The sequence below is a fragment of the Saccostrea echinata genome, unplaced genomic scaffold (genome assembly GCF_033153115.1).
Source record: "Saccostrea echinata isolate AGI-Se365-2 ecotype Australia unplaced genomic scaffold, CSIRO_AGI_Sech_v1 ptg000054l, whole genome shotgun sequence".
Lineage (NCBI taxonomy): Eukaryota > Metazoa > Mollusca > Bivalvia > Ostreida > Ostreidae > Saccostrea > Saccostrea echinata.
The window spans coordinates 29,791,689-29,819,218 of NW_026889803.1; the positions used below are offsets into that span (position 1 = coordinate 29,791,689).

The window sequence follows — 27,530 nt, forward strand, 5'->3', positions numbered from 1 at the left end:
TCTGGGACTACTTTCAGATCTCATTTTGAATCCAAATCTAGTATTTAAGAATTAACAAATCGAAAAAGATTTTTTTGCAAATTAGTGGATGATACATGAAGATAAAAGAGATTTTTTTTCTTTTTTTATATTCAATATATGAAGACAATTGCATAAACATGATAATGAATGGTTTATTATCAATTTTCTTCTTTTTTTAACATTTGGTATGAATAAAATGGAAGACGAGTCCGATTCAGATAGTTCAACCGATGAAATCGAAAATCAGCGACTAAAAGAGGCAGCTATAGGTGTTGAATTAATCGTAAGAGAGACCAAAAGTAAGTTTTCATTGTCTAAATTTCTATGACAATTATTATTTTACATAAAACATAAAAAGGTATCAATGTGTAAGACTCGAATTTCCTCTAAATTATCATAAGCATGTACATTTTGAGTGATTTTCAGAACATGGCATGCTGAAATGACATACAAGCATTTGTTCCTAAATTTTGCACAGTGATCGGTGATTGAGATTCACATAAAGGGTGGTTTCCATGAAATTTTCATATCCGTAATGCTAATTGAACATGTTATATCGTTAAATGCATTACATTGTAATATTTAAATACAAAAGCTACATTTATTTTTCTCAGGAAAAGAAACAAGGAGCCAGGAAAATGTATTGCTACCATCCCAAAGGTATTCCATTATTGATTTCATCAATGTAACCGTTCTGAAGCAAATCCAATCAATAAAAAATATATTTATTTGTTATCTACTGACTATTTTTTATGTACAAAAACTATTCTGTGCATGAATTAATCCTCAACATTTTCCTATATATCCTCAGGTAGTGTACATTCAATTTTGTTCAAAATTGTGGGGGGAGGTATGATAATCATATTCATATGGAAGTTTTTTTTTTCAATCTGAATCATTTCATTGATTTCAACTATGCCCCTCCCCCAGGGGTAGGGGAGGGCTACATTTAACATGGTTACCATTATATATAGGGAACTTTTAAAGTCTTCTGATGAAGCACAACAGGACCATGATTTGTCATATTAATATAAAAGAGTCCTCAGATGATATAGTTTTAACTTTGATCAAATCATGCTCTCACTGGGGCAAAATAGATCAAAGTTATATAGGGGAAGAAATCTTCAGAAGTCTTCTGAAGTACAGGAGGGTCATGATAAATTGCAAGCATCTGCAGATAGTGTAGCTTCAAGTTTATATAGATCAGGGCCCCCAGGTTAGGGTGGAGCTATGATAGGGGATCAGAGTTTTTCAAGGAAATATGTAAAGGAACAAATCTTTTGCAAGAGTAGCAAGCCATAATTTATCATATCAGTAAGTAAACTTTTCTTGGTTCTATTATTCTTTTTTTTAGCTCACCTGAGCTGAAAGCTCAAGTGAGCTTTTCTGATCACCCGTTGTCCGTCGTCCGTCCGTCCGTCTGTAAACTTTTCACATTTTCAACTTCTTCTCAAGAACCACTGGGCCAATTTTAACCAAACTTGGTACAAAGTATCCCTGGATGAAGGGGAGTTTAAATTATTAAAATAAAGGGCCAAGTCCCCTTACAAGGGGAAATAATCAAGAAAAGACAAAAATAGGGTGGGGTCATTAAAAAATCTTCTTCTCAAGAACCACCGGGCCAGAAAAGCTGAAACTTATGTGGAAGCATCATGGGGTAGTGTAGATTCTAAATTGTTAAAATCTTGACCCCCGGGGGGTAGGGCGGGGCCATAATAGGGAATCCAAGTTTTACATTGAAATATATAGGAAAAATCTTTAAAAATCTTCTTCTCAAGAACCACTTGGCCAGAAAAGCTGAAACTTATGTGGAAGCATGCTGGGGTAGTGTAGATTCTAAATTGTTAAAATCATGACCCCTGGGGGTAGGGCGGGGCCACAATAGGGAATCCAAGTTTTACATTGAAATATATAGGAAAAATCTTTAAAAATCTTCTTCTCAAGAACCACTTGGCCAGAAAAGCTGAAACTTACTTGGAAGCATCCTGGGGTAGTGTAGATTCTAAATTGTTAAAATCATGACCCCTGGGGGTAGGGCGGGGCTACAATAGGGAATCCAAGTTTTACATTGAAATATAGAGGAATAAATCTTTAAAAATCTTCTTCTCAAGAACCACTTGGCCAGAAAAGCTGAAACTTATGTGGAAGCATCCTTGGGTAGTGTAGATTCTAAATTGTTAAAATCATGACCCCCGGGGGTAGGGCGGGGCCACAATAGGGAATCCAAGTTTTACATTGAAATATATAGGAAAAATCTTTAAAAATCTTCTTCTCAAGAACCACTTGGCCAGAAAAGCTGAAACTTATGTGGAGGCATCCTTGGGTAGTGTAGATTCTAAATTGTTAAAATCATGACCCCTGGGGGTAGGGCGGGGCACAAGAACCACTTGGCCAGAAAAGCTGAAACTTATGTGGAGGCATCCTTGGGTAGTGTAGATTCTAAATTGTTAAAATCATGACCCCCGGGGGTAGGGTGGGGCCAGAATAGGTATTACAAGGGGGGGGGGGGGGGGAAATCTGGTAAAGAACAGCATGGCCAAAGTTACTCAGGTGAGCAATGTGGCCCATGGGCCTCTTGTTTAAATTCAAGTTATAGTTATTTATTGACCTAAGGGTTTGTGTAGGACTAAAATCAGAGGTCAGATTTTTTTCACAATGCTAGTGTAATGGAAAAAAAAATCTTCTCAGAACTATAAATAATGTAGCATCTCCGTATTGGGATGATTCAAGCTGGTTAAATCATAACCCCTTGAGGCTAGGTACATGTAGTGGCCACAACATGGAGTCAAAAATTTTCATTGGAATAAAGGGAGAAAAAAGTCTCATAAAATCTTCCTCGGAATAACAGTAGGGCCAGTGTGACTCAGGTGTGCATTGTGGCCCATGGGCCTCTTATTTATTGGTATCATCTTTGCAGAATTTGAAACCCAATCCATGTAAAGTATGTGCTGTTATGAAGTTCAATTCATATTTCAGAGCTTCTTCTCCCGTGCCTGAAAATAATCCACTGAATACAACACCAGAATTTAGAAATTTTGTAGCCAAAAAGTTGTCTGAACTCTTAGATAGGTAAAGACTTTAAGTTTTTCCCTGCAGAGCACTTTGCTCAGTGGTTTGATCAGCTACTTGTATAAATTTTGACAAAATTTGATTAGAGTAAATATATAAAGAAAGTGTACTAATTATAGATTCTTTATAGGGTTATACATAAATTTCCCTTTGACAGGTAACTGGAAACCTTTTGTTTCTAATCTAAATGTTCACTGAATGGAATGATTTAGCCATTTTTCTTACACTGCATTTAAAATTTTATTAGTTTGTTTACCATCATGCTTGACTGAATGTTTAAAATCTTGACAATACTGTTTGGGTGCTGGAACATTTCATGTAATACATGTATTTTTTGCACCAGGTTCTTTATTTTCCTGGCCTATGTACTTATAGCTCTATTTTTAGCTTTATTTAGGATGTACCAGTAATATGCATGCGGGAATTTTTCATAAATTATCTACATGTATTTTTTGTAGAAGTCTCAAAGACAAAGGTGAAGAAATAAAGAAAATTGAAAACAATGAGGAAGATACAGGTAAATAATTATATATTTTTTTTATTTTTCTTTTCCTCCATGATTTGAGAATAGGCAAGATCTTTCAAATCAATAAAATAGTAGTAAAATACTAAAAGAGGGGAATTTAATGAAGAAAAGGCCTCAACAGTAAAATTCTGAAGGGGGGGGGGTAGTTCTGCTTGGTCCCTGAGGCCAACTTTAAAATAAAGTTTGTTTGCCCTCTCCTGATTCCAGATGAAAAAAAAATTGGGTTGGTAGGTAGGTGAGAAATTTTTTTACCCCAGAAAATTTCAACATCAATGCTGAATTTTCAAATATTTTTTTCTGGAATGCATAAAAAAAAAATAATTGCTTCCTGGGGATTAGAAAGTTTTGAGTCAGGTCATTTTTAGCCAGTCGATCGGGAGAGGGCAACCAAAACAATTATTTAAAGATGGCCTCATATTCAAGCCAGAAAAAGATATATTCTGCAGCAATTGTTTCTCCCATTGTTATTGTAGGTATCAAGCTATTCTCTACATCCAGCACCTTGATAAGAGAGGTTGATGAGGAGGTACCTACGTCCTCTGCCAAACAAAGGCTACCCCCTGTCAAGAAGATGAAACTTGACAGCAGCAGTGACAGGTAGGATTTAATAAAATGTAGCATTATTTTCCTCTTTACAATTTACTTTTTTTTTTAATCTCCATAGCAGAAAAATCAAAGAGGATCTCTGACAAAGGTAGCAGGGTAGACTCTTAAGGATCCCTCTAATATATACAGTTGAAATCTTTGGTATCTCAGACATGGATATCTCAAATACTGTGGATATATTAAAGTGATTTGGAAGTCCCAACTGCTTATTCCTTAAGTATTTTACCTTGGGTATCTCTAATTAGTCTAATCTTTGGATATCTCAAAGTATTTTCTTGGTCCTATCAAGTTCAAGATAATGAGGTTTGACTGTATATGTCCATGTAATAGGATTTGAGAGCATTCAAGATTGTTCAAGTTGCATAGGTGACAAATTAATTGCCTTAATTGGTTTGTTTGTCGATTAGATTACAACATGGCTAACAGCTGTTTTCACACAAAGGTCGCATATGACATCACACATAATGGCACGTAAAATCGAGAAAGAAAATATGCATATCGGAAGATTTGAATTTTGTTGCTTTCAAACTCAAAAACTTTGCAAATTAATTCATTTAAATAATATCTTTATTTATTTGTAGAACACATAGAATGAATTTCACATAAAAAAATGAAGTTTTAAGTGACATGCGATAAGTCCTTTAAAACCCAAGTATAGTGAATATTTTCACAACCTGTTACATTTATCTGTCTATCTCATTAAGAGCCAGTACTTGGTAAAATTAAGAAAATAAGATGCTTACATGTGAATACGCTCAGTACATTCATGTAAAAATTTAAAATTGCATATTTTAGTTTAACCATTTTATTTTCACTCTTTAGTTCAGATGAAGAGAGCAAATTAGCAGATGCAGCCGTATCTGTTGAGCAAATTATGAAAGAAAGTAAATCTCCTTACATTAGGACTCATAATAAAAAAGAAAAGACAATACTTATAGTGAAAGAAGAGACAGCAGCAAAGAAAAAGAAGAAAAAACACAAGAAGAAAAAAGATGAAATAAAAGTTTCATGAAATATCATCTGGTGTTTTTCTTTTCTTTTTTTTTTAATGTTTTGGGTTTTCTTGAAATAAGAAATCTTTCATCAATAAATATATATGATTTAAAGCATGTACATATAAAAGGGCTTTCAATTATTTTTAAATTGAGGAGGCAAATTTATCCATTTTAAGAGGCTATTGTAGAATAGCTGTGTTTCGAGTTACGTTGGAACACCGTTTTTATTATTACTAGTACATGTATATCCAAAGTTACTTTGCCAATTATTAATTTTATTAATTTAATTTGAAGCAGTGAATTCCAATCAGTGATAAATCACCTCCCGTCAGCCTTTATTAAAATCTCTGTATACATGTATCTATCAATCTTGATGAAAATATGATGTACACGCACTTTACAAATTACCATTTGTAATGAATGGTATTTCCATATCATGAATTGAGACTTGTTTATAAAACATGGTTCAGATTATCAGATGGTTAAGATTATTTTTTATATATACTGTAGATACATATACATTGTAGCTACATGTTCATTGTAGAGCTTAGCTCTTGTAAAACTTGGCTAAAATGACGAATAGCCATTCATTACAATTTAAAGTATTTCTTCCCAAACAGGTTCCCAATTATAATATCCTAAAAGTTTGAATTGAAATTTGATGGAAGAATGCAAAAACATAGTTCATCAGATTCTGAACCTTTAGTTATGTGGCAGTCAGGCATGTTCAATCATCGATGGCCAGATAGCTCGGTAGAGCAAGTGATCAAGGGGGGCTGGGTTTGAATGCTGGTCTAGTCCATCACATATTTTTCCCTCGCCAGGTACATATGGCGCCATGCCATGCCCTAGGAGTGACAGGTGAGAGACCTGCCAAGGAAGGACCAAGGTTGGTGTCTTTGGGGTCAAAGACCTTTAAATTTAAGTAAATTATACCTCTCGAGTGTTAAGTAAAAACAAACTACTTTTTGGGTTTTTGTGAGGCTTTATCATACCTGTAGAAGTATCAACTGTACCAACAATAGAAAGAGGTAAATCTCTGTAACAGTATATACATATACAAATAACATGACGACAACAGGTGGATAACATTTAATCAATAATAAATGTACTTCAATCAAAATAAAGCAGAACTTTAGCAGCAGAGAGAATAAAATTGGTATGGTTCAGTGGAATGTATTGCTGCATATGGGTATTCAGTTGTATTTATTACACATCTCAATATTAAATTGAAATGGACAAAATTTTTTGAAAATCCTATTGAAACCTTAATGCAGCAAAGTACATGCATGTCTATTCTTCAAAATGGCAACTTAATGAATATTGACTATTGTCGTACATTTCAATTTAACTTGTAAATAAAATCAAACATTTGATGAAGGAATTTATGAACTGTATACTCTTATACATATATATATATATATGGCATAAAATCTGGAATGCTTACTTGTATGGTTTTGTTTTTTGTCCAATCACCAGAAGTAAAATTCAATTTAATAACTTAATATAGATGGACAGGCATACAGATTCATAATGAAATACCTGAACTCCCACCCAATGGATGGAAAGATTGTGAAATGATTTCTTAGGAACTAAACCACATTATATTTAGTTAATTTATTTAACATTTTAGTTGAAGCTGGCATTACTTCTGTACACAAGTTTCATTAAAAAAAAAATCATATTTATAAAACTTGAGATCTGGGCAAGATTGCCATCTGTTACACCCAAGCACTTTCAATACATATAACATAAACAAACTGAAAATGCATCAGATATTGATTTTCATAAAATATAGCAATTGAATGCATAGGACTGTATCAAATAAATTCAAATTCAAAAGTAAGTTATAATGAAAAAATTATGAACATATGCGTGCAAAAGTAAATCTTTTATATATATACATTTGTATATACAATTGTTGTAAAGTACACACTTTTCCTTGAACATCATATGTCACCAGTTATGTATAAGTCTTGCTCAACTTCCTCAAATAAGAGTATTTCATTCATACTCACATACCAGTTTGTGTACTATACATAGATAAATATCTTGGACTAAAGATGAGGAAGAAACAAATGTAAATGAGGAAATAAAAATGCTAAAACAAACCCAAACAGTATGTAACTAAAATTAGAAAAATATACTCCCATAAGAAAATAGCCCCCTTTTGTGCACGTATTTAATCATGTGAATATGTAAACTGCTAATAAATATTGCCACAAATGATGAATATACTTAGATGTCTAAACTGAATCTCCAATCAATTGGAGCTAAAATTTTCACTGAAAATAAACATCGGGAAAGAAGAATTATAGAGCTTCAAAGATAATGTTATTATATGTGTCACATTCTTAAACTAATAAAATTGGTCCCCACTATGAAATCAGTACCAAGGGGTATTAATAAAAGAACAATGAATAACTTTTCATATTATGCTTTCTACCCTTATAGTTTGCTTAACATACATGCACTTAGCTCAATTTCAACAGTTCTGTCCAATGGCAAAAATAGGCAATAACCATTTCTCTTTATTATATCCTAATCTGTTTGATAGATTTCTTTACTGCATGGGCATAAACATATATACATGTATTTAGATATGGATACACATTTATTTGACTCCAAAAATTCAGTTGAACAGTATATCTCAAATACCATGGATATCTCAAAGTGATTGGGAAGTCCTAACTACATATTTCTGAAGAATTTAACCCTTGATATCTCGAACTCTCAGATATTGCGAAGTTTTTTCTTGGTTCCATCGAGTTCGAGATAACGAGGTTTGACTGCATAAATATGTATATGGTTTCACATTTAAATAAACTAAAATTAATGAGGCAATTCACAGTACATGTATCAAAATTGCTAAAGTCTTTTCTAATGGCAAGATGCAAAATCAGAATTACAATACAGCAATACTAGAAGTTTACAAAGAGAAATATTTGATTTGCCCTGCAGTATTGCAGCATTAGAGTAAAGCAATGACCATTTAGCAGTGTATAGATAAAACTATTAAGTTGACTTGAGATTAGCTGATATGAATGACCAACATAATCCACACCATGAAATACAGTGGTACTACCAGGGTGAGAGATTCAAGCAACAACATCTTATCACATTAGGAGAATCACAATTTTTGCCTTTAACCATCACAGTGAAGAATAAATATAAATATGGCACACAACATTGGTGTCCAGTGAGCAACCAAGCAGTCACATAACACATGATGACTTTTGAATGACAAGAATGTTCATGTAATATTGCACTAAATCTGAACCTTTTGTGTCTTATTTCAAACTTTGGTTGGTACCTGGAAAGAAAAAAAACACAATTGTTTAAAGCATGTTTTCATGTATTCCTTATGCAACTGAATCATGTAATTGCCAAGATATTACAATTTAGCCCCCCCCCCCCCCCCAATAAATTGGGTTTCCATATATTCTGGAGTCAGTTATTTTTCAGCATTTCATTTCTGATTATCAACTTCAGGGAAAAAAAGGTCAATTGGGAAAAAACCATATTAAACATATTTCTAAACAATGAGTCAAAATGCTCATCTGAGTCATCTTAACTCTGCTGTACTTCAGAAGTTTTTTTTCAAAGATTTTTTTCTCAATAACTAATCCAATAAAAAAAATTGACTCTATAATATGGCCCAATCCTAGCCTCAATGGATCATGTTTTTACCAAATCTGAGTCCACAATTGTGGTGATTCTGAATATCAATTTGACAAACACAGTCTTGCAGTTCTGGACAGGAAGAACTTTAAAGTACCGTAAAGTCCTATGTAAAACTATGATCTCCTACTGTGGCTCAAACCTTATTGATTTGAGCAATTTAGAACTTAGACTATCTTGGGAAGTTTTCACACAAGTGGTTCTTGAAATTTTCTTATACATTTTAATGTAGATCTTTCATCCCCAATTGTGGCCCCACCTTACTCCTGTTGGTAATGATTTTTTTAACAATTTAGAATCTACAATTCCTCAGGAAGCTTCTACATATGTTTCACCTTTTTCTGGCCAAGTGGTTCTTGAGAAGTTTTTTTTTTCAAGATTTTTCTTACCAATATATATTTCAATGTAAAACTTTCATCTCCTATTGTGGCCCCACCTTATTCCCAGGGGCCATAATTTTATACAATTTGGAATCCACATTTTTAGATTTTACATAACTTTCACCTTTTCTGTACCAGTGGTTCTTGAGAAGATTTTTTTAATGACCCACCACTTTTCTGCCTTTTCTTGATTACCTCCCCTTAGAAGAAGTCTAGGCCCTTCGTTTGCACACTTTACAATTCTCTTTACCGAAGGATACTTTGTGCCAGCTTTGGTTAAAATTGGCCTAGTGTTTCTTGAGAAGAAGTCAAAAAATTGAAAACTTTACAGACTGAACAGACGGAGCCAGACAACAGGTGATCAGAAAAGCTCACTTGAGCTTTCAGCTCAGGTGAGCTAATATAAAATAATGTGGAACAACAATTTCTAAATAACATTAAACAATACCTCTGAGTATGAGCCAGACTTGCTTTTGTGTGTGGATGGATGACCTTTGATCAGGGCATAACAGATGACTGTCACAAACATGACAAACAGAAAGTAGGTGGTGTGCATCAAGTGAAGGTTGATAAGGGACCTGTCCTCCTATAAAACCATTAAAACATGTTCATAATGTTCACCCTTACAACTATCCACATCTTCTCAAGCCAAGCTTTACTACTCAATAGATGATACACATGAAACAAGGACTCTAAATCATTGAACTCAAATTATTTGACAAACTTTTGATTTTTGAAATCGCTAATTTTCATTGGGTCAGATTTAAGTGGTTTGAGGAAAAAATTTGGTTTATGGGAATTTAATTTTGTGGTTGAAGCATAGCACTGAGAAAACATCAAAGAAAACTAGAAGTATCACTGGGAAACCATTTTATGCAAGATATGAATTTTTCACCTTGTCCTTTTGACCATAGAGTCAAAAGGGGTCTTATTAAGTCTTTAGGAATTATAATATAAAATTTCATAGGGAAAGCTTAAGGAAAACTAGTTACTTTTTGCAAACAATTTTTTGCTTTGTATGAATTTCTGATCTTGACCTTTTACCTTTTGACAACAAAATCAGTAGTGGTCATTTTTAGGCTATATGGAGTTTTGGTGTAAAATTTCATTAAAAACAGCTCAAAGAAAATTAAAGTAAGTAAAGTGTGGAAACTGTTCCTTGCAATGATTGAATTCCTGACCTTGTTCTTTGACATTTTGACCTCAAAATAAACAGGGGTCTTTATAAGGCCACAAGAAGATGTGCTATGAAATTTCATTGTAAAAGCTTAAAGACATTTTTAAGTTAACATCCGGAAACAAAAAAGTTACATAGGGACAGAATGTATGAAATTATGACCTTGACTTTTGACCTCAAAATCAATAGTAGTCTTATTAGGTCATAGGGAGTTGTGATTTTAAATTTTATTGAAAAAAAGCTGAAAGAAAACTATATTTATCATCAGGAAAATAATATTTGCAATGTATGGATTTCTTACCTTGACCTTTTGACCTCAAAATCAATAGGGGTCTTTAATAGGACACAAGGAGTTATGCTATAAAATTTCACTGCAAAAGCTCAAAGGGTTTTAAGAAACTGCCCAGAAACAATAGTGTTACACACAGACAATGTATGAATTTATGACCTTGACATTTTACCTTTGACCTCAAAATCAATAGTAGTCTTGTAAGGCCATAGGGAGTTGTGACATTAATTTTTTTCAAAAAAGCTCAAATAAATACTAAATTTATCATCTGGAAAATAATATTTCCAATGTATGGATTTCTGACCTTGACCTTTGACCTCATAATCAATAAGCGTACTCTTTAGACCACAAGGAACTGCGTTATATAAAATTCCTTTGCTAAGTCTCAAAGGCTTCTTCAGATATCGCCTAGAAATGAATGTGTTACACAGACAGAATGACAGACAAACACAAAAAAATTACAAAACCCACTTTCAAAGAAAGCAGGGGACAAAAAGTGATTAATTGTGCACTTATTACTATTCATTTCTTCATGGACAAAAGAAGTTGATCCATTTTGTTATTGTACTTACCAGTGTTAACAACATATTCATGGTGGGATCTAGCTTGTACTTCATTGTGACTCGAGGTAAATGTGCACACAGATTTTCTGCGGAGTAACTCCTGGGATACCCCACCATTCTTGAACTGAAGTCACCCACCCCCTCAGTGACACTTACAGTACTTCTACAGCCTCCAAAATGTCTGAAATCAAGTCATCAAAAATAAATCTGTATTATTGACTAATAAAGTTCTCCATCTCTTACTTTCTCTTTCATTTTCAATTTTCATTTTTACTGTTATACAGCCTTTGTTTCCGCATAAAATTTTATTTCAAACATGTGGCAAATCAATAGTTATCAAGAGAGAAAATTTTCATTCATTATTTATAATTCAGAATATAGACAGAGGATATCAAAATTGATAAAGTGTTTCATACTCAATTGTCATATCTAAACACTCATGTGAAATTGATCTGCTTATACATAATTAACCATTAATCTTTCATACTGAACTTTTAGTAAAGTTTGTTATGCCACTGAGTTTTTCACAAGGTTTCAATCAAATGACATTCTCTGAAAGGGTTTGTGCTGGTGAAATCATCCAAATCTACATCTTTTTAAATACATATCCAAATCTACATCTTTTTAAATACATATCCAACAAAAATATGGTAACAGAGTAGGTTGTGAATTAACTACACTGATCTGTCAAATGTTTTACCGTTGGCTAGGGAAAAAAGAAGCTGGTCCCTGGAAATTTATGCAAGTCAGAATTTGGATTTTCTGACAGTTTTTATCTGTACAAACTGCTTCATTCCATTTGATGGGCAACATCATGGACACGTTCATACTCATTTTGGAAGCTAAACCTGGAGAAAAAAAATCATTATGCAGTGTTTACCAGTATTCGTTCAAGGTCCTACTGCTTTATTACCATTGGATATACAATGACAAGAGATATTGTTTGTGAAACACTTATCCCCTCCCCAAATAATTGGAATTTTTCCAAGTCCAAGGGGCATAACTCTATCAAAAATGGCTCAATCATACCCAAAACCAAATTTGACCTAGATATTCTTATGATAAATCTGTATACCAAATTACATTTCAGTATGTGCAACATCTGTGAAGAAAATGAACGGAAACTTGGTGGACCGACAGACAGACAGACCAACAAACAGCAGCAAAGCAATATGCAAATCCTTCTTCAAAGGAGGGCATAAAAATTTCTAAGAAATTTGAAAGGGACAATTAAATCTTAGTCATACCTGCAGGAATAGCAAAAACAAAATTTATTTTAAAAGGACAGAAAATTGGGGATGGATAAAATTGTATATTCTGTATACTGCTACCATGATATAGACATAAAGAAATGCCCCAACAAAAATATTTACTTTCCATTAGACATAATCCTAAAATTAATGTAAATGTAACACATAAAATATTTAAATTAATCTAATTCTTCATTACAGAGGCAAAGCAACATTACTAGCCTCTAATTATCAGAGTTGTTCACTAAGGTTTTGGAAGAATTCTTTCAAAAGTCACAATATTTCTGATATTTCAGAACAATCTGTAGAGTTTCTACCTCTCAGTCCGAGTTCACTGCCATTGACAGCTGCCAGCAGTGTGGTGACATTGTTTGATATGTTGAAGAAACTATCACTCTGAGAGGGGGTGACCTCAATTAACATGGATATAGATGTATTCCTGTAAATTCATAACATAAAATATTACACAGAAGAGTTACCCACAGAAGATATACAAAATTAATGCATAAAAGATCACATCAATACAAAACTTGTCAATACTTTTTTCATGTTTTCGACACCACTATCCAAAGGAGTAAAGGAAGCACAATGTCACATAGAAACTTCATATGTCTCATGAAATGTATATGAACAAGATAGTATTCTTTTCAAAGTAGTCTATAAGAATTTCAAGGGGGAAATTCATAGTATAAATACAAACATGCCAAATTTTTTTTACATCAAATTAAGAATTTTTATCCTATTTTCATTAAATTAACATTCCAGTACATTTATAGAGATTAATATCAAATCAGCCTGATATTAAGAAGGTACAAAATTTCACCTACACAATCTGTCCTTTCTCTAGTTCAACAGTGGTTTTTACATGGCCTTTCAGAACTGACTGGTGTAATTTGGAAAGTTTATCTACCAACTTAGGTTCTGTAGTAGTTGCAATAATTTCTTCTGTTTGATTTCCTAACACGCAGAATTCTACCTCAGCAAAATTTTCAAAAAAGTTGTTCCATTCCTGAAAAGATATATCCTTAATATTAAATACAAACAAAGCCTCAGTAATCCGGGAGCCAAAAATCTGGACACTTCACTTTCCAGAAAAAAAATTGTTGGGAACAGAATTTACAGTCATATCTACCAATTAAAAAGATACATTTTAGTAACATGGATGCATCATTAATTCAGACCATTAGCTTGGGAAAAGTGTCCAGGTGACCTAGACTCTATTATACATGCTTGTTATTCAATAAATGTCTTTCATTTTCAAATTGTGTAAGAAGTCATTCAAAAATGTATTTGTACACATAAATTGAAAATCTGAGGAAGGATTATTTTTCTTGAATTAGCCAGGGATATCTTGAAATGTTTTTTTCTTCAATTATTGTAATTTTTTATTCTTGATGTCTGGAAGAGACTCCCCAAGGATTGTCTAAGTGATCATAACAGCAATATCAAAAGATGCTTATAGAAAAGTTGTATTTCTGCTAGTTTATGAAAGGATGATCTTTTTAAATTGATACAAAGGAATCTTAAAGAAAAAAAATATTAAATTAATGAAAGTACAATTCCACATAATGACACTGTATAATTAGTGTTACAGACCTTTGTGATACTGTCATAGTGTAAAGATTTATTTTATCATGCTAAAATCATGTTGAATGTTCACATTTGAAATAAACAAAAAGCAAAACCAAAAGATGTCAATTTTTTTTTAGCCTTGTCCTAAATGAAAGGAGAAAAAAAACAAACAAGAGGCCCATGGGCCACAACGCTCACCTGAGTAACTTTGACCTTGCTGTTTTTCACCTGATTTACCCCTGTAGTACTTATTGTGGCCCCGCCCTACCCCAAGGGGTCATGATTTGGCCAATTAAAATCTACACTAACCCAGGATGTTTTTACATAAGTTTCAGCTTTTCTGGCCCAGTGGTTCTTGAGAAGACGATTTTTTTTAAAGATTTTTACTACATATTTCAATGTAAAAACTTGGATTCCCTATTGTGGCCCCGCCCTACCCCTGGGGGTCATGATTTGAACAACTTAGAATCTTCACTACCCCAGGATGCTTCCACATAAGTTTCAGCTTTTCCAGCCAAGTGGTTCTTGAGAAGAAGATTTTTAAAGATTTTTTATACATATTTCAATGTAAAACTTGGATTCCCTATTGTAGCCCGGCCCTACCCCTGGGGTCATGATTTGAACAATTTGGAATCTACACTACCCCAGGATGCTTCCACATAAGTTTCAGCTTTTCTGGCCCAGTGGTTCTTGAGAAGAAGATTTATTAATGACCCCACTCAAGTTTTGTTTTTTCTTGATTATCTCCACTTTGAAGTGGGCTTGGCCCTTCATTTTAACAATTTAAACTCCCCTTCACCCAAGGATGCTTTGTACCAAGTTTGGTTAAAATTGGCCCAGTGGTTCTTGAGAAGAAGTTGAAAATGTGAAAAGTTTACAGACAGACGGACGGACGACGGAAAACGGGTGATCTTTTCAGAAAAGCTCACTTGAGCTTTCAGCTCAGGTGAGCAGAGCTAAAAATGTCTGTGAAGATTGAGAATTCTTACTCATTGCATGACAGTATAATGTACATGTATAATAAAAGATGTGTCTTTTAAATTCCATGCTGTGATTTTTCTCTTGACAATTTCTCTATCCCTTACCTACATATCAATCTTCATAAAAGACTCATAGGAACCTACCATTACTCTACAGGTTACTTCAAAAACTGGGAGGAAAACAAAGAAACAAAACAAAGATATTTTTATATCACACAATTCGTCAGAATATTTGTAGATATAATACCTTTGTGAGATCTGGATTGGGTAGTTCTTTGACTTTGACTATGTATGCTAGAGTTAGCAGCACCACGGCAAAGGTCCCTAGGCTTATCACAAACAGTACCATTGGTGGCTTGTTTTTAGCGAAACTCTTCAAGTTTTCACAAATAGCACAGTCAAATGCCATTATCGCTACGTTTCGTAGTCCCTGAAATTAAAAATAAAATGCAGTTTAGTGTAAAGAGTATCCCTATACTGTGATAGTCATAAATACCAGACATTGGGAACAATTTTGATTGTTTAGAACAATCCCCCATTATTTGTTGATGTAATTTCATATTACATGTATTTCTTCCTGATAGCATGACAAAATATTTGTTATTTGTCATTTGTTTAAAGATTTACTAATAGAAGCCACCAACAAAATATTATGTATACCTTTGAAACATAAAATGGCGTCTTTGTACAAAGTATTCTGAATTTTTTCATAAATACATGTATTCTGTATATAATCTTTGATTTTCCCTATAATGATTTTTTTTTTTTTGGTGTGTATGTGTGTGTGATATCTATCCCAAATTTTTCTACTCACATTTTCTACCTCAATGATAAAAAAATACTGTTAATTTTACAGTTTTAGGTTTTAACTGGAAAAGTATCACTCTAAAGAAAATACACCTGTGAAGCATTATCTATACTCACCTGTTTCAGGTGAAGAAAACCTTTCTTTTTTGAGTGGAATTCAAACTTCATAGTGATGAAGAAGAACCCCAAATGACATAATGGTGAATTGTTGAGTTGCTCTGTATATCATAAACTAGAGCTGATTAAACAAAAATTTATACCCGCTGCAAGACGAAGTGGGGCACATTTGAACCGCATTGTAAATAACATTCATTTGAATCAATTAAGTAAAGACTCCTCCTTAATTCCCCAATCAAATAAACATTTTTTCGTACTATCTGTTTCTTAGAAAATTTTCAGTCTAACAAGAATTTCACATGTTTTATATGCAGTGACCTTTGTCCTTATGAAATTGAAATCAGGTTACGTCATGACCGCTGTCTGGACATTAACAATTACAGGTATAATATCAAGTATGACCTTTGAACATTTCCTCCTATTATGGTGACCACACATAAATTAAGTTTTGAAGCAGACAGACAGTCTAGCTATTATTTTCCAATATACCCCAAAACTTCATCTGCATTGGGTAAAATGACATGCTGACAAATCATGCGAGAATTTTTTTTTCAAATTTGTGCACATGAAATTTTCATTTTAATATATCAAACAGAAAAAAAAATGTATGTATCACTAAACTGATTGATCAGTGCATTGATTTTACTGATTAAATATTAAAGGTTGACAGTATTGCATGATCCAAATTCTTAGAAATATACATGTATCTTGAATATCAGCAATCAGTTACCTGAATTTTTTTTCTTTTTCCCTATTTCAAACATTTTTTTCCTATATCATATATAATACAAAAGATTGATCAAGCACCATAATATTCATACGAGTCATATATGTATTCTAGTTGCTCCAATGGATATACCTAATTGGTTTAGTTTTGTTAGCAAATTTTGTTAACAAATTAGAATTATATTATACTATTTTAGCTACTATTTCATTATAAAATATTCTATAGAAAGATACATGTACAGTTGCAATTCTGCAATATCCAGGCCAGTAGGAACCAGTATACATGTATTTACCATACCATAAAAGAAAACAGTGTTATTGTACACTAAACAATAGAAAATCTGTGCTTATTTATGATAGTGTGCCCTCAATAATTTTGTCTGATGACTTTTTTTCTGGTATTAAGGAATTTCTGTTCATCAGTTGAGATTGCCCCCCCCCCCCCCAAAAAAAAAAATTGCCTCCTATGTGCCTGATATCAGATAAACTTGTAGAAAATTTGATAGTTTATTGCACAGTAAGACACAATCAGCATTTATGTGAAGCACATCAGGAGTTGCTACAGTGAATTTGAAAGGAAGTGGATTTTCAAGTTGCTTTTTTCATAAGCATAAAGCAATTTTCATAGATACTAGCTAAAGTCTCAAATTGAAGTGTAAATATTCTTGAGAAATAAATCCAACATTGGAAAATTTTGAAGTAGTTTTCTATGACCTGTTTCCATTAGTACTTTCAATGGATTGATCATAATCTCATTACTGATTGACAGATTAGCAATTTTCTTCATTAGAAACAGTTAATGCATACATGTGTTTCTCAGTCTGAGAGCAAATTCATTTGTAAAAAAACAAACAAACAAAATTGGTTGAATTGCTACAGTAAACATCATATCAGAAAAAGGACACCTTTTTCCCCATCTTATTATTGGTACTTTCAGTTTGCATTAACCTACAAGAACTTAGTATGATGTGAATAAAATGGGAAATTTGGAAAAGGATTAAAGGCTTTTTATCATGCTTCTAAATTGATCTAAAATGGCGATCAAAATAGGCATATTGAGAAATTCAAACTTTGAAACACCAAAAATATTAATTTTTAAGCAAAGAAATTTAAATGGATGATTTTATTAGCATCTAAACTTTGATATTTATATTAAAAAAAATGAATTACGATAAAAATCCATTAATGCATATATACTTGTAAATAATACTGTGTCATGAAAAACATCATGTTTTTGATTCTCTATGTTAAACAGTGAAAGAGATATGGTGACAGAGAGAAAACATAGTTGTCTAGGAGCCATAACGCTCACCTGAATCAATTCAGCATTTGCCAGCTTCATTATCTTATAAATGAAATTTATACTTAGAATTGAAATTGAATGTGATATATATACAATATTGCTAAATGCATTAAAATAAAAACAAAATTAACTACCAAAAATACATGTAAAACTTGATGAAGGTTATTCATTAACTAATATTTGCTGGCTATTAATAAATTCTGGAAATAGTCTATTATACGAATTTGAAAGCTAGAATGGAAAAGGAACCACAGAAAGGTTCCAGCAAACTGTGTTGTATTTAGTGTGGAGTAAATTTAGTGGTGCCTGAATGACTTGTATTTTTTTCAGAAATCAGTTAGTGTACTTTTAATCAGACAATAGGCATTTACAAAGATCATTTAGAGCAACATAATTCTGACAAGCATAAATTTCAGGCCCACCAATTTTAATAGGCAAAGCACTGAAATAGTGTGCAACAAAAGTTTTACAAGCCATAAACATCTTGGATATACAAGCAGTTCAAGCAGGCAAGGACATTAAGTTAAATAATATTAATAAATTATTATTTAATAAGCACAATGTCTTGTTAATAATACTTCCCTAAACATGATTTGAGAGGCATCCTTAGTTTTTAGTTGCATACTAACGATCAGTTTACCCTCACCCCCAATTTTTTTCTTAACCAGTTTTTAAGATTATCTATTGATTGCATTTAGAAAATCTCTATGCACATGCACATATATTAGAAATATCTGACACAAGCACTGCCACACAGCATTTATGTCTACCTTACTTGAATGATTTTCACTATAAATAAAATGAATAAATCTTTACAGTAAATAAACATATTTTTGAAACATCAAACAATTTGAGCTGTGTCTGAATAGCATCATTGCTTGACAGTAAATAAATTTAATTGACATGTTTAGACTATCCACATCAAATAATGAAAAAGGCAGGATGAAGAGTGCTGTTTTTGGACAATACATTTTAGTTTACCCTCAGTCAATGATAGCTTCTAGAAGAATTTAACAATAGATTTCCATTTATATATATCTTCAACTTATTGGTGACCATGTGTGTGCTTTCTAATTTCATTACTTGATTCATTTTTTTGCATTTATTTTTTTAAATTTCTCTGTTTGCTTCATTGTCTTCTAAGAAGAATGCTAGATTCATTGGAAATATTTACATTAAAGTCAATAAAAACAGGAGTATACGCTCAATTTCAAATTGATAAACATTATTTATTAAAACACCCACATCTGAAGTTCTCATTTGCTTCATGCTATAATCCCAAACAGGAAATTCAAATTAAAATCAACATGTCTACATTCTTTTCACAGTTTTACCTGTTTGTTTGAGTAATTTGGATATCTGTTACACTATCGTAGCTCGTATAAAATCTTTCATGTCATTTTTTCAACGTTACTGCGTCGAACTTTGTTGTTACTTTCAACTAAGGCCAATGTACGTGTCCATCGTCAGCCATGACAGGTGTGTACTATTAAAAACTATTCGAAACGGATATTCTATTTCCGGCCACTTGTAAGGATGGAACAATATTCGTTTTTTTTTTTAATATCAAATCAAAAAGTAAAAAAAAATAATTTAATAAATATAATTTTATAATCAACATCTCTTTTATCAATATATTTTATAATATACACTCACAAAAAAACTTTTTCTTTTTGTATTGAGTTATATCGCCTTTTCTGTCTGTGTATTTATTCTAATAATATATTTAGTGTTTGGAAGAAGTTGAGACACTGAAAAAGACCAATATGAACGAAATGAGACCTTCGATCCGCTCCAACTAGATCGCTAGACACAAATGAGGGATCAATCTAATTGGAGAAGATCAAATATTATTTTAATTAGATTGAAAAGAAACTGTATTAATTACTGCCACCAGTCAATAAATCATGGTTTATGATTTATTTTGTTCACTTTGAGTATGACTTTGCAAAGCTTACAAGTTAGTAGAGATTACATAAAAAAATAATGACCCCATCCCCTTTTATGAATTTAATATCGAAAGTGTGGTGGTCTATAGCTTTGCACAGTTCAACAAAGAAAGGGGGCTGGAACACTCTTGGGATTCTTACAGTTATTCAATTTATATAATCAAGTATCCCAAAATGACCTAGAATTCCCTAGGAAACACTGACACTTCGTAAGTTCAAGTTGGTAAGAAGATTCATGCAGATATGAAGGATCGAAACCGGCTTGGCCGTCATGAGAAATGTATGAGGCGCCGTTTTGGCATTTACTACCATTAAGTGATATCACCTATCCGAATAGGTGATATCACCTATTCAGTTGGTGATATCACCTATTTGAATAAGTGATATCACCTATTCAGCTCCTGAATTGGTGACATAACCTATTCGAATAGGTGACGTGGCTTATTCAAATAGGTGATATCATCTTTTCAAATAGGTGATATCTCATATTCTTTTTGAATAGGTGATATCATTTATTTGAATAGATGATATCGCCTATTCAAATAAATTAGTTGATATCACCAATTCAAATAGTGATATCGCCTATTCAAATAGGTGATATCACCTATTCATGAATTTTGAATAGGTGATATATCACTTAATCGAATAGTTCAGTTTTCTCCTGCGTTTTAGTAAGAAACATTTCTAATACCTTATGTTATCGATACCTATAAAGTTATATAAAATTTATAAATTTTACTTGCAGATCTAGTTTTGCATATCATTGATAGTTTTTCTCTGTTATAATTATTCATATTCAAAGATAAGTCTCGTCACATGACTAACGAGGTTTCTCGAAAACACATACATGTACCATATCTAGTCTTGGGAGCAGTTGTTATGAGAACAGCAGGACCAGAGTGACTCGGATGAGCGTTGTGGCCCATGAGTCTCCTTTTTGTTTGTCTGTTTTAAAGGAACATCATGACTATGAATGAGAGTTGAACAATCGTGTGTCAGTTTCCCTACTCCCTACAGTGTCTAATGTCCGTATGTTCTACGTGTGTCATCTATAAACATTTCACATTTTTTCCAGGGTTACGAGGATTCAAGTTTGTTCAAATAAAGAATAATGGAGAGATAGTTAAGAAATATTGAAAATATGGTTGGATCATTAAAAAAAAATCATCTCAAGATCCATTGATGCAGAAAAGATTAAAATAATGTGAATAATAACGTCCTTATTTTGTGCAGATTCGGGTGTCTTCAAAGCTAGCCCCTGTGCTTAGGGTGGAACCAAAATAGGGGGGGGGGTATCAAAATTATACACCCTCGAAATCTGTACATAGGAAAATCATAGAAAAGAATCTTCTTTTCAGGAGGAGTACGATATAAAGTTATAAACCATATTATTATACAAACTTGCCCAGACATTTCAAATTCAAACGTATTCAAACCGGAATATAAGTTATAAACCATATTATTATACAAACTTGCCCAGACATTTCAAATTCAAACGTATACAAACCGGAATATAAGTTATAAACCACATTATTATACAAACTTGCCCAGACATTTCAAATTTAAATGTATTCAAACTGGAATATAGATGGGTTATGATAGGGTTTAGATATTCACATGGAACATGCATATAGGGAAACAATATTTTAAAATCCAGGCCTGTAGCAACGGTTTCAAAATGGGGAGGAGGGAGGGGCCAACTTCCCAAATTAATTTGACATTAAAAAAAAAAAAAAAAAAAAAAAAAAAAGGAAAGAAAAGAAAAGCCAGTGCTCTACCTTACAGCAACATAAAGTGGGCGGGGGGGGGGGGGCAGTATCTAAGGTAAAATTTACTATAGCAAAATACTATATTTAGAAAAAGTGGATAGGTGGGGGGACTGAAATCTTCTTCTTAAAAAAACAACAGTGCAATAAATGGTTACTCACACTAATATGCAAGCATCCCAGTATAGTGCATTTTTTTCATGGTCCCAGGGGGTTGAGTCAATGCGACTAAACATATGGTATTAAAAATTTGAAATCAGAAAAATCGAGAGCAGCTGAATGACCAAGAATCATGTTAATTGAGACAAATGCTTCCACATAAGTTTCAGCTTTTCCAGCCAAGTGGTTCTTGAGAAGAAGATTTTTAAAGATTTTTTATACATATTTCAATGTAAAACTTGGATTCCCTATTGTAGCCCGGCCCTACCCCTGGGGTCATGATTTGAACAATTTGGAATCTACACTACCCCAGGATGCTTCCACATAAGTTTCAGCTTTTCTGGCCCAGTGGTTCTTGAGAAGAAGATTTATTAATGACCCCACTCAAGTTTTGTTTTTTCTTGATTATCTCCACTTTGAAGTGGGCTTGGCCCTTCATTTTAACAATTTAAACTCCCCTTCACCCAAGGATGCTTTGTACCAAGTTTGGTTAAAATTGGCCCAGTGGTTCTTGAGAAGAAGTTGAAAATGTGAAAAGTTTACAGACAGACGGACGGACGACGGAAAACGGGTGATCTTTTCAGAAAAGCTCACTTGAGCTTTCAGCTCAGGTGAGCAGAGCTAAAAATGTCTGTGAAGATTGAGAATTCTTACTCATTGCATGACAGTATAATGTACATGTATAATAAAAGATGTGTCTTTTAAATTCCATGCTGTGATTTTTCTCTTGACAATTTCTCTATCCCTTACCTACATATCAATCTTCATAAAAGACTCATAGGAACCTACCATTACTCTACAGGTTACTTCAAAAACTGGGAGGAAAACAAAGAAACAAAACAAAGATATTTTTATATCACACAATTCGTCAGAATATTTGTAGATATAATACCTTTGTGAGATCTGGATTGGGTAGTTCTTTGACTTTGACTATGTATGCTAGAGTTAGCAGCACCACGGCAAAGGTCCCTAGGCTTATCACAAACAGTACCATTGGTGGCTTGTTTTTAGCGAAACTCTTCAAGTTTTCACAAATAGCACAGTCAAATGCCATTATCGCTACGTTTCGTAGTCCCTGAAATTAAAAATAAAATGCAGTTTAGTGTAAAGAGTATCCCTATACTGTGATAGTCATAAATACCAGACATTGGGAACAATTTTGATTGTTTAGAACAATCCCCCATTATTTGTTGATGTAATTTCATATTACATGTATTTCTTCCTGATAGCATGACAAAATATTTGTTATTTGTCATTTGTTTAAAGATTTACTAATAGAAGCCACCAACAAAATATTATGTATACCTTTGAAACATAAAATGGCGTCTTTGTACAAAGTATTCTGAATTTTTTCATAAATACATGTATTCTGTATATAATCTTTGATTTTCCCTATAATGATTTTTTTTTTTTTGGTGTGTATGTGTGTGTGATATCTATCCCAAATTTTTCTACTCACATTTTCTACCTCAATGATAAAAAAATACTGTTAATTTTACAGTTTTAGGTTTTAACTGGAAAAGTATCACTCTAAAGAAAATACACCTGTGAAGCATTATCTATACTCACCTGTTTCAGGTGAAGAAAACCTTTCTTTTTTGAGTGGAATTCAAACTTCATAGTGATGAAGAAGAACCCCAAATGACATAATGGTGAATTGTTGAGTTGCTCTGTATATCATAAACTAGAGCTGATTAAACAAAAATTTATACCCGCTGCAAGACGAAGTGGGGCACATTTGAACCGCATTGTAAATAACATTCATTTGAATCAATTAAGTAAAGACTCCTCCTTAATTCCCCAATCAAATAAACATTTTTTCGTACTATCTGTTTCTTAGAAAATTTTCAGTCTAACAAGAATTTCACATGTTTTATATGCAGTGACCTTTGTCCTTATGAAATTGAAATCAGGTTACGTCATGACCGCTGTCTGGACATTAACAATTACAGGTATAATATCAAGTATGACCTTTGAACATTTCCTCCTATTATGGTGACCACACATAAATTAAGTTTTGAAGCAGACAGACAGTCTAGCTATTATTTTCCAATATACCCCAAAACTTCATCTGCATTGGGTAAAATGACATGCTGACAAATCATGCGAGAATTTTTTTTTCAAATTTGTGCACATGAAATTTTCATTTTAATATATCAAACAGAAAAAAAAATGTATGTATCACTAAACTGATTGATCAGTGCATTGATTTTACTGATTAAATATTAAAGGTTGACAGTATTGCATGATCCAAATTCTTAGAAATATACATGTATCTTGAATATCAGCAATCAGTTACCTGAATTTTTTTTCTTTTTCCCTATTTCAAACATTTTTTTCCTATATCATATATAATACAAAAGATTGATCAAGCACCATAATATTCATACGAGTCATATATGTATTCTAGTTGCTCCAATGGATATACCTAATTGGTTTAGTTTTGTTAGCAAATTTTGTTAACAAATTAGAATTATATTATACTATTTTAGCTACTATTTCATTATAAAATATTCTATAGAAAGATACATGTACAGTTGCAATTCTGCAATATCCAGGCCAGTAGGAACCAGTATACATGTATTTACCATACCATAAAAGAAAACAGTGTTATTGTACACTAAACAATAGAAAATCTGTGCTTATTTATGATAGTGTGCCCTCAATAATTTTGTCTGATGACTTTTTTTCTGGTATTAAGGAATTTCTGTTCATCAGTTGAGATTGCCCCCCCCCCCCCCAAAAAAAAAAATTGCCTCCTATGTGCCTGATATCAGATAAACTTGTAGAAAATTTGATAGTTTATTGCACAGTAAGACACAATCAGCATTTATGTGAAGCACATCAGGAGTTGCTACAGTGAATTTGAAAGGAAGTGGATTTTCAAGTTGCTTTTTTCATAAGCATAAAGCAATTTTCATAGATACTAGCTAAAGTCTCAAATTGAAGTGTAAATATTCTTGAGAAATAAATCCAACATTGGAAAATTTTGAAGTAGTTTTCTATGACCTGTTTCCATTAGTACTTTCAATGGATTGATCATAATCTCATTACTGATTGACAGATTAGCAATTTTCTTCATTAGAAACAGTTAATGCATACATGTGTTTCTCAGTCTGAGAGCAAATTCATTTGTAAAAAAACAAACAAACAAAATTGGTTGAATTGCTACAGTAAACATCATATCAGAAAAAGGACACCTTTTTCCCCATCTTATTATTGGTACTTTCAGTTTGCATTAACCTACAAGAACTTAGTATGATGTGAATAAAATGGGAAATTTGGAAAAGGATTAAAGGCTTTTTATCATGCTTCTAAATTGATCTAAAATGGCGATCAAAATAGGCATATTGAGAAATTCAAACTTTGAAACACCAAAAATATTAATTTTTAAGCAAAGAAATTTAAATGGATGATTTTATTAGCATCTAAACTTTGATATTTATATTAAAAAAAATGAATTACGATAAAAATCCATTAATGCATATATACTTGTAAATAATACTGTGTCATGAAAAACATCATGTTTTTGATTCTCTATGTTAAACAGTGAAAGAGATATGGTGACAGAGAGAAAACATAGTTGTCTAGGAGCCATAACGCTCACCTGAATCAATTCAGCATTTGCCAGCTTCATTATCTTATAAATGAAATTTATACTTAGAATTGAAATTGAATGTGATATATATACAATATTGCTAAATGCATTAAAATAAAAACAAAATTAACTACCAAAAATACATGTAAAACTTGATGAAGGTTATTCATTAACTAATATTTGCTGGCTATTAATAAATTCTGGAAATAGTCTATTATACGAATTTGAAAGCTAGAATGGAAAAGGAACCACAGAAAGGTTCCAGCAAACTGTGTTGTATTTAGTGTGGAGTAAATTTAGTGGTGCCTGAATGACTTGTATTTTTTTCAGAAATCAGTTAGTGTACTTTTAATCAGACAATAGGCATTTACAAAGATCATTTAGAGCAACATAATTCTGACAAGCATAAATTTCAGGCCCACCAATTTTAATAGGCAAAGCACTGAAATAGTGTGCAACAAAAGTTTTACAAGCCATAAACATCTTGGATATACAAGCAGTTCAAGCAGGCAAGGACATTAAGTTAAATAATATTAATAAATTATTATTTAATAAGCACAATGTCTTGTTAATAATACTTCCCTAAACATGATTTGAGAGGCATCCTTAGTTTTTAGTTGCATACTAACGATCAGTTTACCCTCACCCCCAATTTTTTTCTTAACCAGTTTTTAAGATTATCTATTGATTGCATTTAGAAAATCTCTATGCACATGCACATATATTAGAAATATCTGACACAAGCACTGCCACACAGCATTTATGTCTACCTTACTTGAATGATTTTCACTATAAATAAAATGAATAAATCTTTACAGTAAATAAACATATTTTTGAAACATCAAACAATTTGAGCTGTGTCTGAATAGCATCATTGCTTGACAGTAAATAAATTTAATTGACATGTTTAGACTATCCACATCAAATAATGAAAAAGGCAGGATGAAGAGTGCTGTTTTTGGACAATACATTTTAGTTTACCCTCAGTCAATGATAGCTTCTAGAAGAATTTAACAATAGATTTCCATTTATATATATCTTCAACTTATTGGTGACCATGTGTGTGCTTTCTAATTTCATTACTTGATTCATTTTTTTGCATTTATTTTTTTAAATTTCTCTGTTTGCTTCATTGTCTTCTAAGAAGAATGCTAGATTCATTGGAAATATTTACATTAAAGTCAATAAAAACAGGAGTATACGCTCAATTTCAAATTGATAAACATTATTTATTAAAACACCCACATCTGAAGTTCTCATTTGCTTCATGCTATAATCCCAAACAGGAAATTCAAATTAAAATCAACATGTCTACATTCTTTTCACAGTTTTACCTGTTTGTTTGAGTAATTTGGATATCTGTTACACTATCGTAGCTCGTATAAAATCTTTCATGTCATTTTTTCAACGTTACTGCGTCGAACTTTGTTGTTACTTTCAACTAAGGCCAATGTACGTGTCCATCGTCAGCCATGACAGGTGTGTACTATTAAAAACTATTCGAAACGGATATTCTATTTCCGGCCACTTGTAAGGATGGAACAATATTCGTTTTTTTTTTTAATATCAAATCAAAAAGTAAAAAAAAATAATTTAATAAATATAATTTTATAATCAACATCTCTTTTATCAATATATTTTATAATATACACTCACAAAAAAACTTTTTCTTTTTGTATTGAGTTATATCGCCTTTTCTGTCTGTGTATTTATTCTAATAATATATTTAGTGTTTGGAAGAAGTTGAGACACTGAAAAAGACCAATATGAACGAAATGAGACCTTCGATCCGCTCCAACTAGATCGCTAGACACAAATGAGGGATCAATCTAATTGGAGAAGATCAAATATTATTTTAATTAGATTGAAAAGAAACTGTATTAATTACTGCCACCAGTCAATAAATCATGGTTTATGATTTATTTTGTTCACTTTGAGTATGACTTTGCAAAGCTTACAAGTTAGTAGAGATTACATAAAAAAATAATGACCCCAT

General features: G+C 32.4%; 3 protein-coding genes across 5 annotated transcripts; 1 reads left to right on the plus strand and 2 right to left on the minus strand.

Annotated features, from left to right (window-relative positions):
- Positions 1 to 205: 205 nt before the first annotated feature.
- LOC133206260 (protein CUSTOS-like) lies at positions 206 to 5,241 on the plus strand. The gene is made up of 6 exons (XM_061342208.1): positions 206 to 320; positions 636 to 681; positions 2,998 to 3,090; positions 3,549 to 3,607; positions 4,090 to 4,213; positions 5,045 to 5,241. The coding sequence occupies exons 1-6, from the start codon at positions 209 to 211 to the stop codon at positions 5,232 to 5,234; spliced, it is 624 nt and encodes a 207-aa protein (XP_061198192.1). The 5' UTR covers positions 206 to 208; the 3' UTR covers positions 5,235 to 5,241.
- A 948-nt stretch (positions 5,242 to 6,189) lies between these two features.
- LOC133205873 (transmembrane protein 248-like) lies at positions 6,190 to 19,541 on the minus strand. 3 transcript variants are annotated; one of them, XM_061341758.1, is made up of 10 exons: positions 19,397 to 19,541; positions 18,838 to 18,851; positions 16,034 to 16,154; positions 15,357 to 15,539; positions 13,385 to 13,566; positions 12,875 to 12,996; positions 12,008 to 12,155; positions 11,317 to 11,488; positions 9,727 to 9,864; positions 6,190 to 8,530 (listed from the first exon to the last, which is right to left on the minus strand). In XM_061341758.1, exons 3-10 carry the CDS (start codon positions 16,082 to 16,084, stop codon positions 8,513 to 8,515), a joined length of 1,014 nt encoding a protein of 337 aa, XP_061197742.1. In that variant the 5' UTR covers positions 16,085 to 16,154; positions 18,838 to 18,851; positions 19,397 to 19,541; the 3' UTR covers positions 6,190 to 8,512. The 3 variants fall into 3 exon arrangements, with proteins under 3 accessions (XP_061197742.1, XP_061197741.1, XP_061197743.1); XM_061341757.1 differs by lacking the exon at positions 18,838 to 18,851 and having other exon boundaries at positions 16,034 to 16,134; XM_061341759.1 differs by lacking the exons at positions 16,034 to 16,154; positions 18,838 to 18,851.
- A 3,263-nt stretch (positions 19,542 to 22,804) lies between these two features.
- On the minus strand, positions 22,805 to 23,626 carry LOC133204774 (transmembrane protein 248-like). The gene is made up of 2 exons (XM_061340519.1): positions 23,506 to 23,626; positions 22,805 to 23,011 (listed from the first exon to the last, which is right to left on the minus strand). The coding sequence occupies exons 1-2, from the start codon at positions 23,554 to 23,556 to the stop codon at positions 22,805 to 22,807; spliced, it is 258 nt and encodes an 85-aa protein (XP_061196503.1). The 5' UTR covers positions 23,557 to 23,626.
- Between the last annotated feature and the right edge of the window lie 3,904 nt (positions 23,627 to 27,530).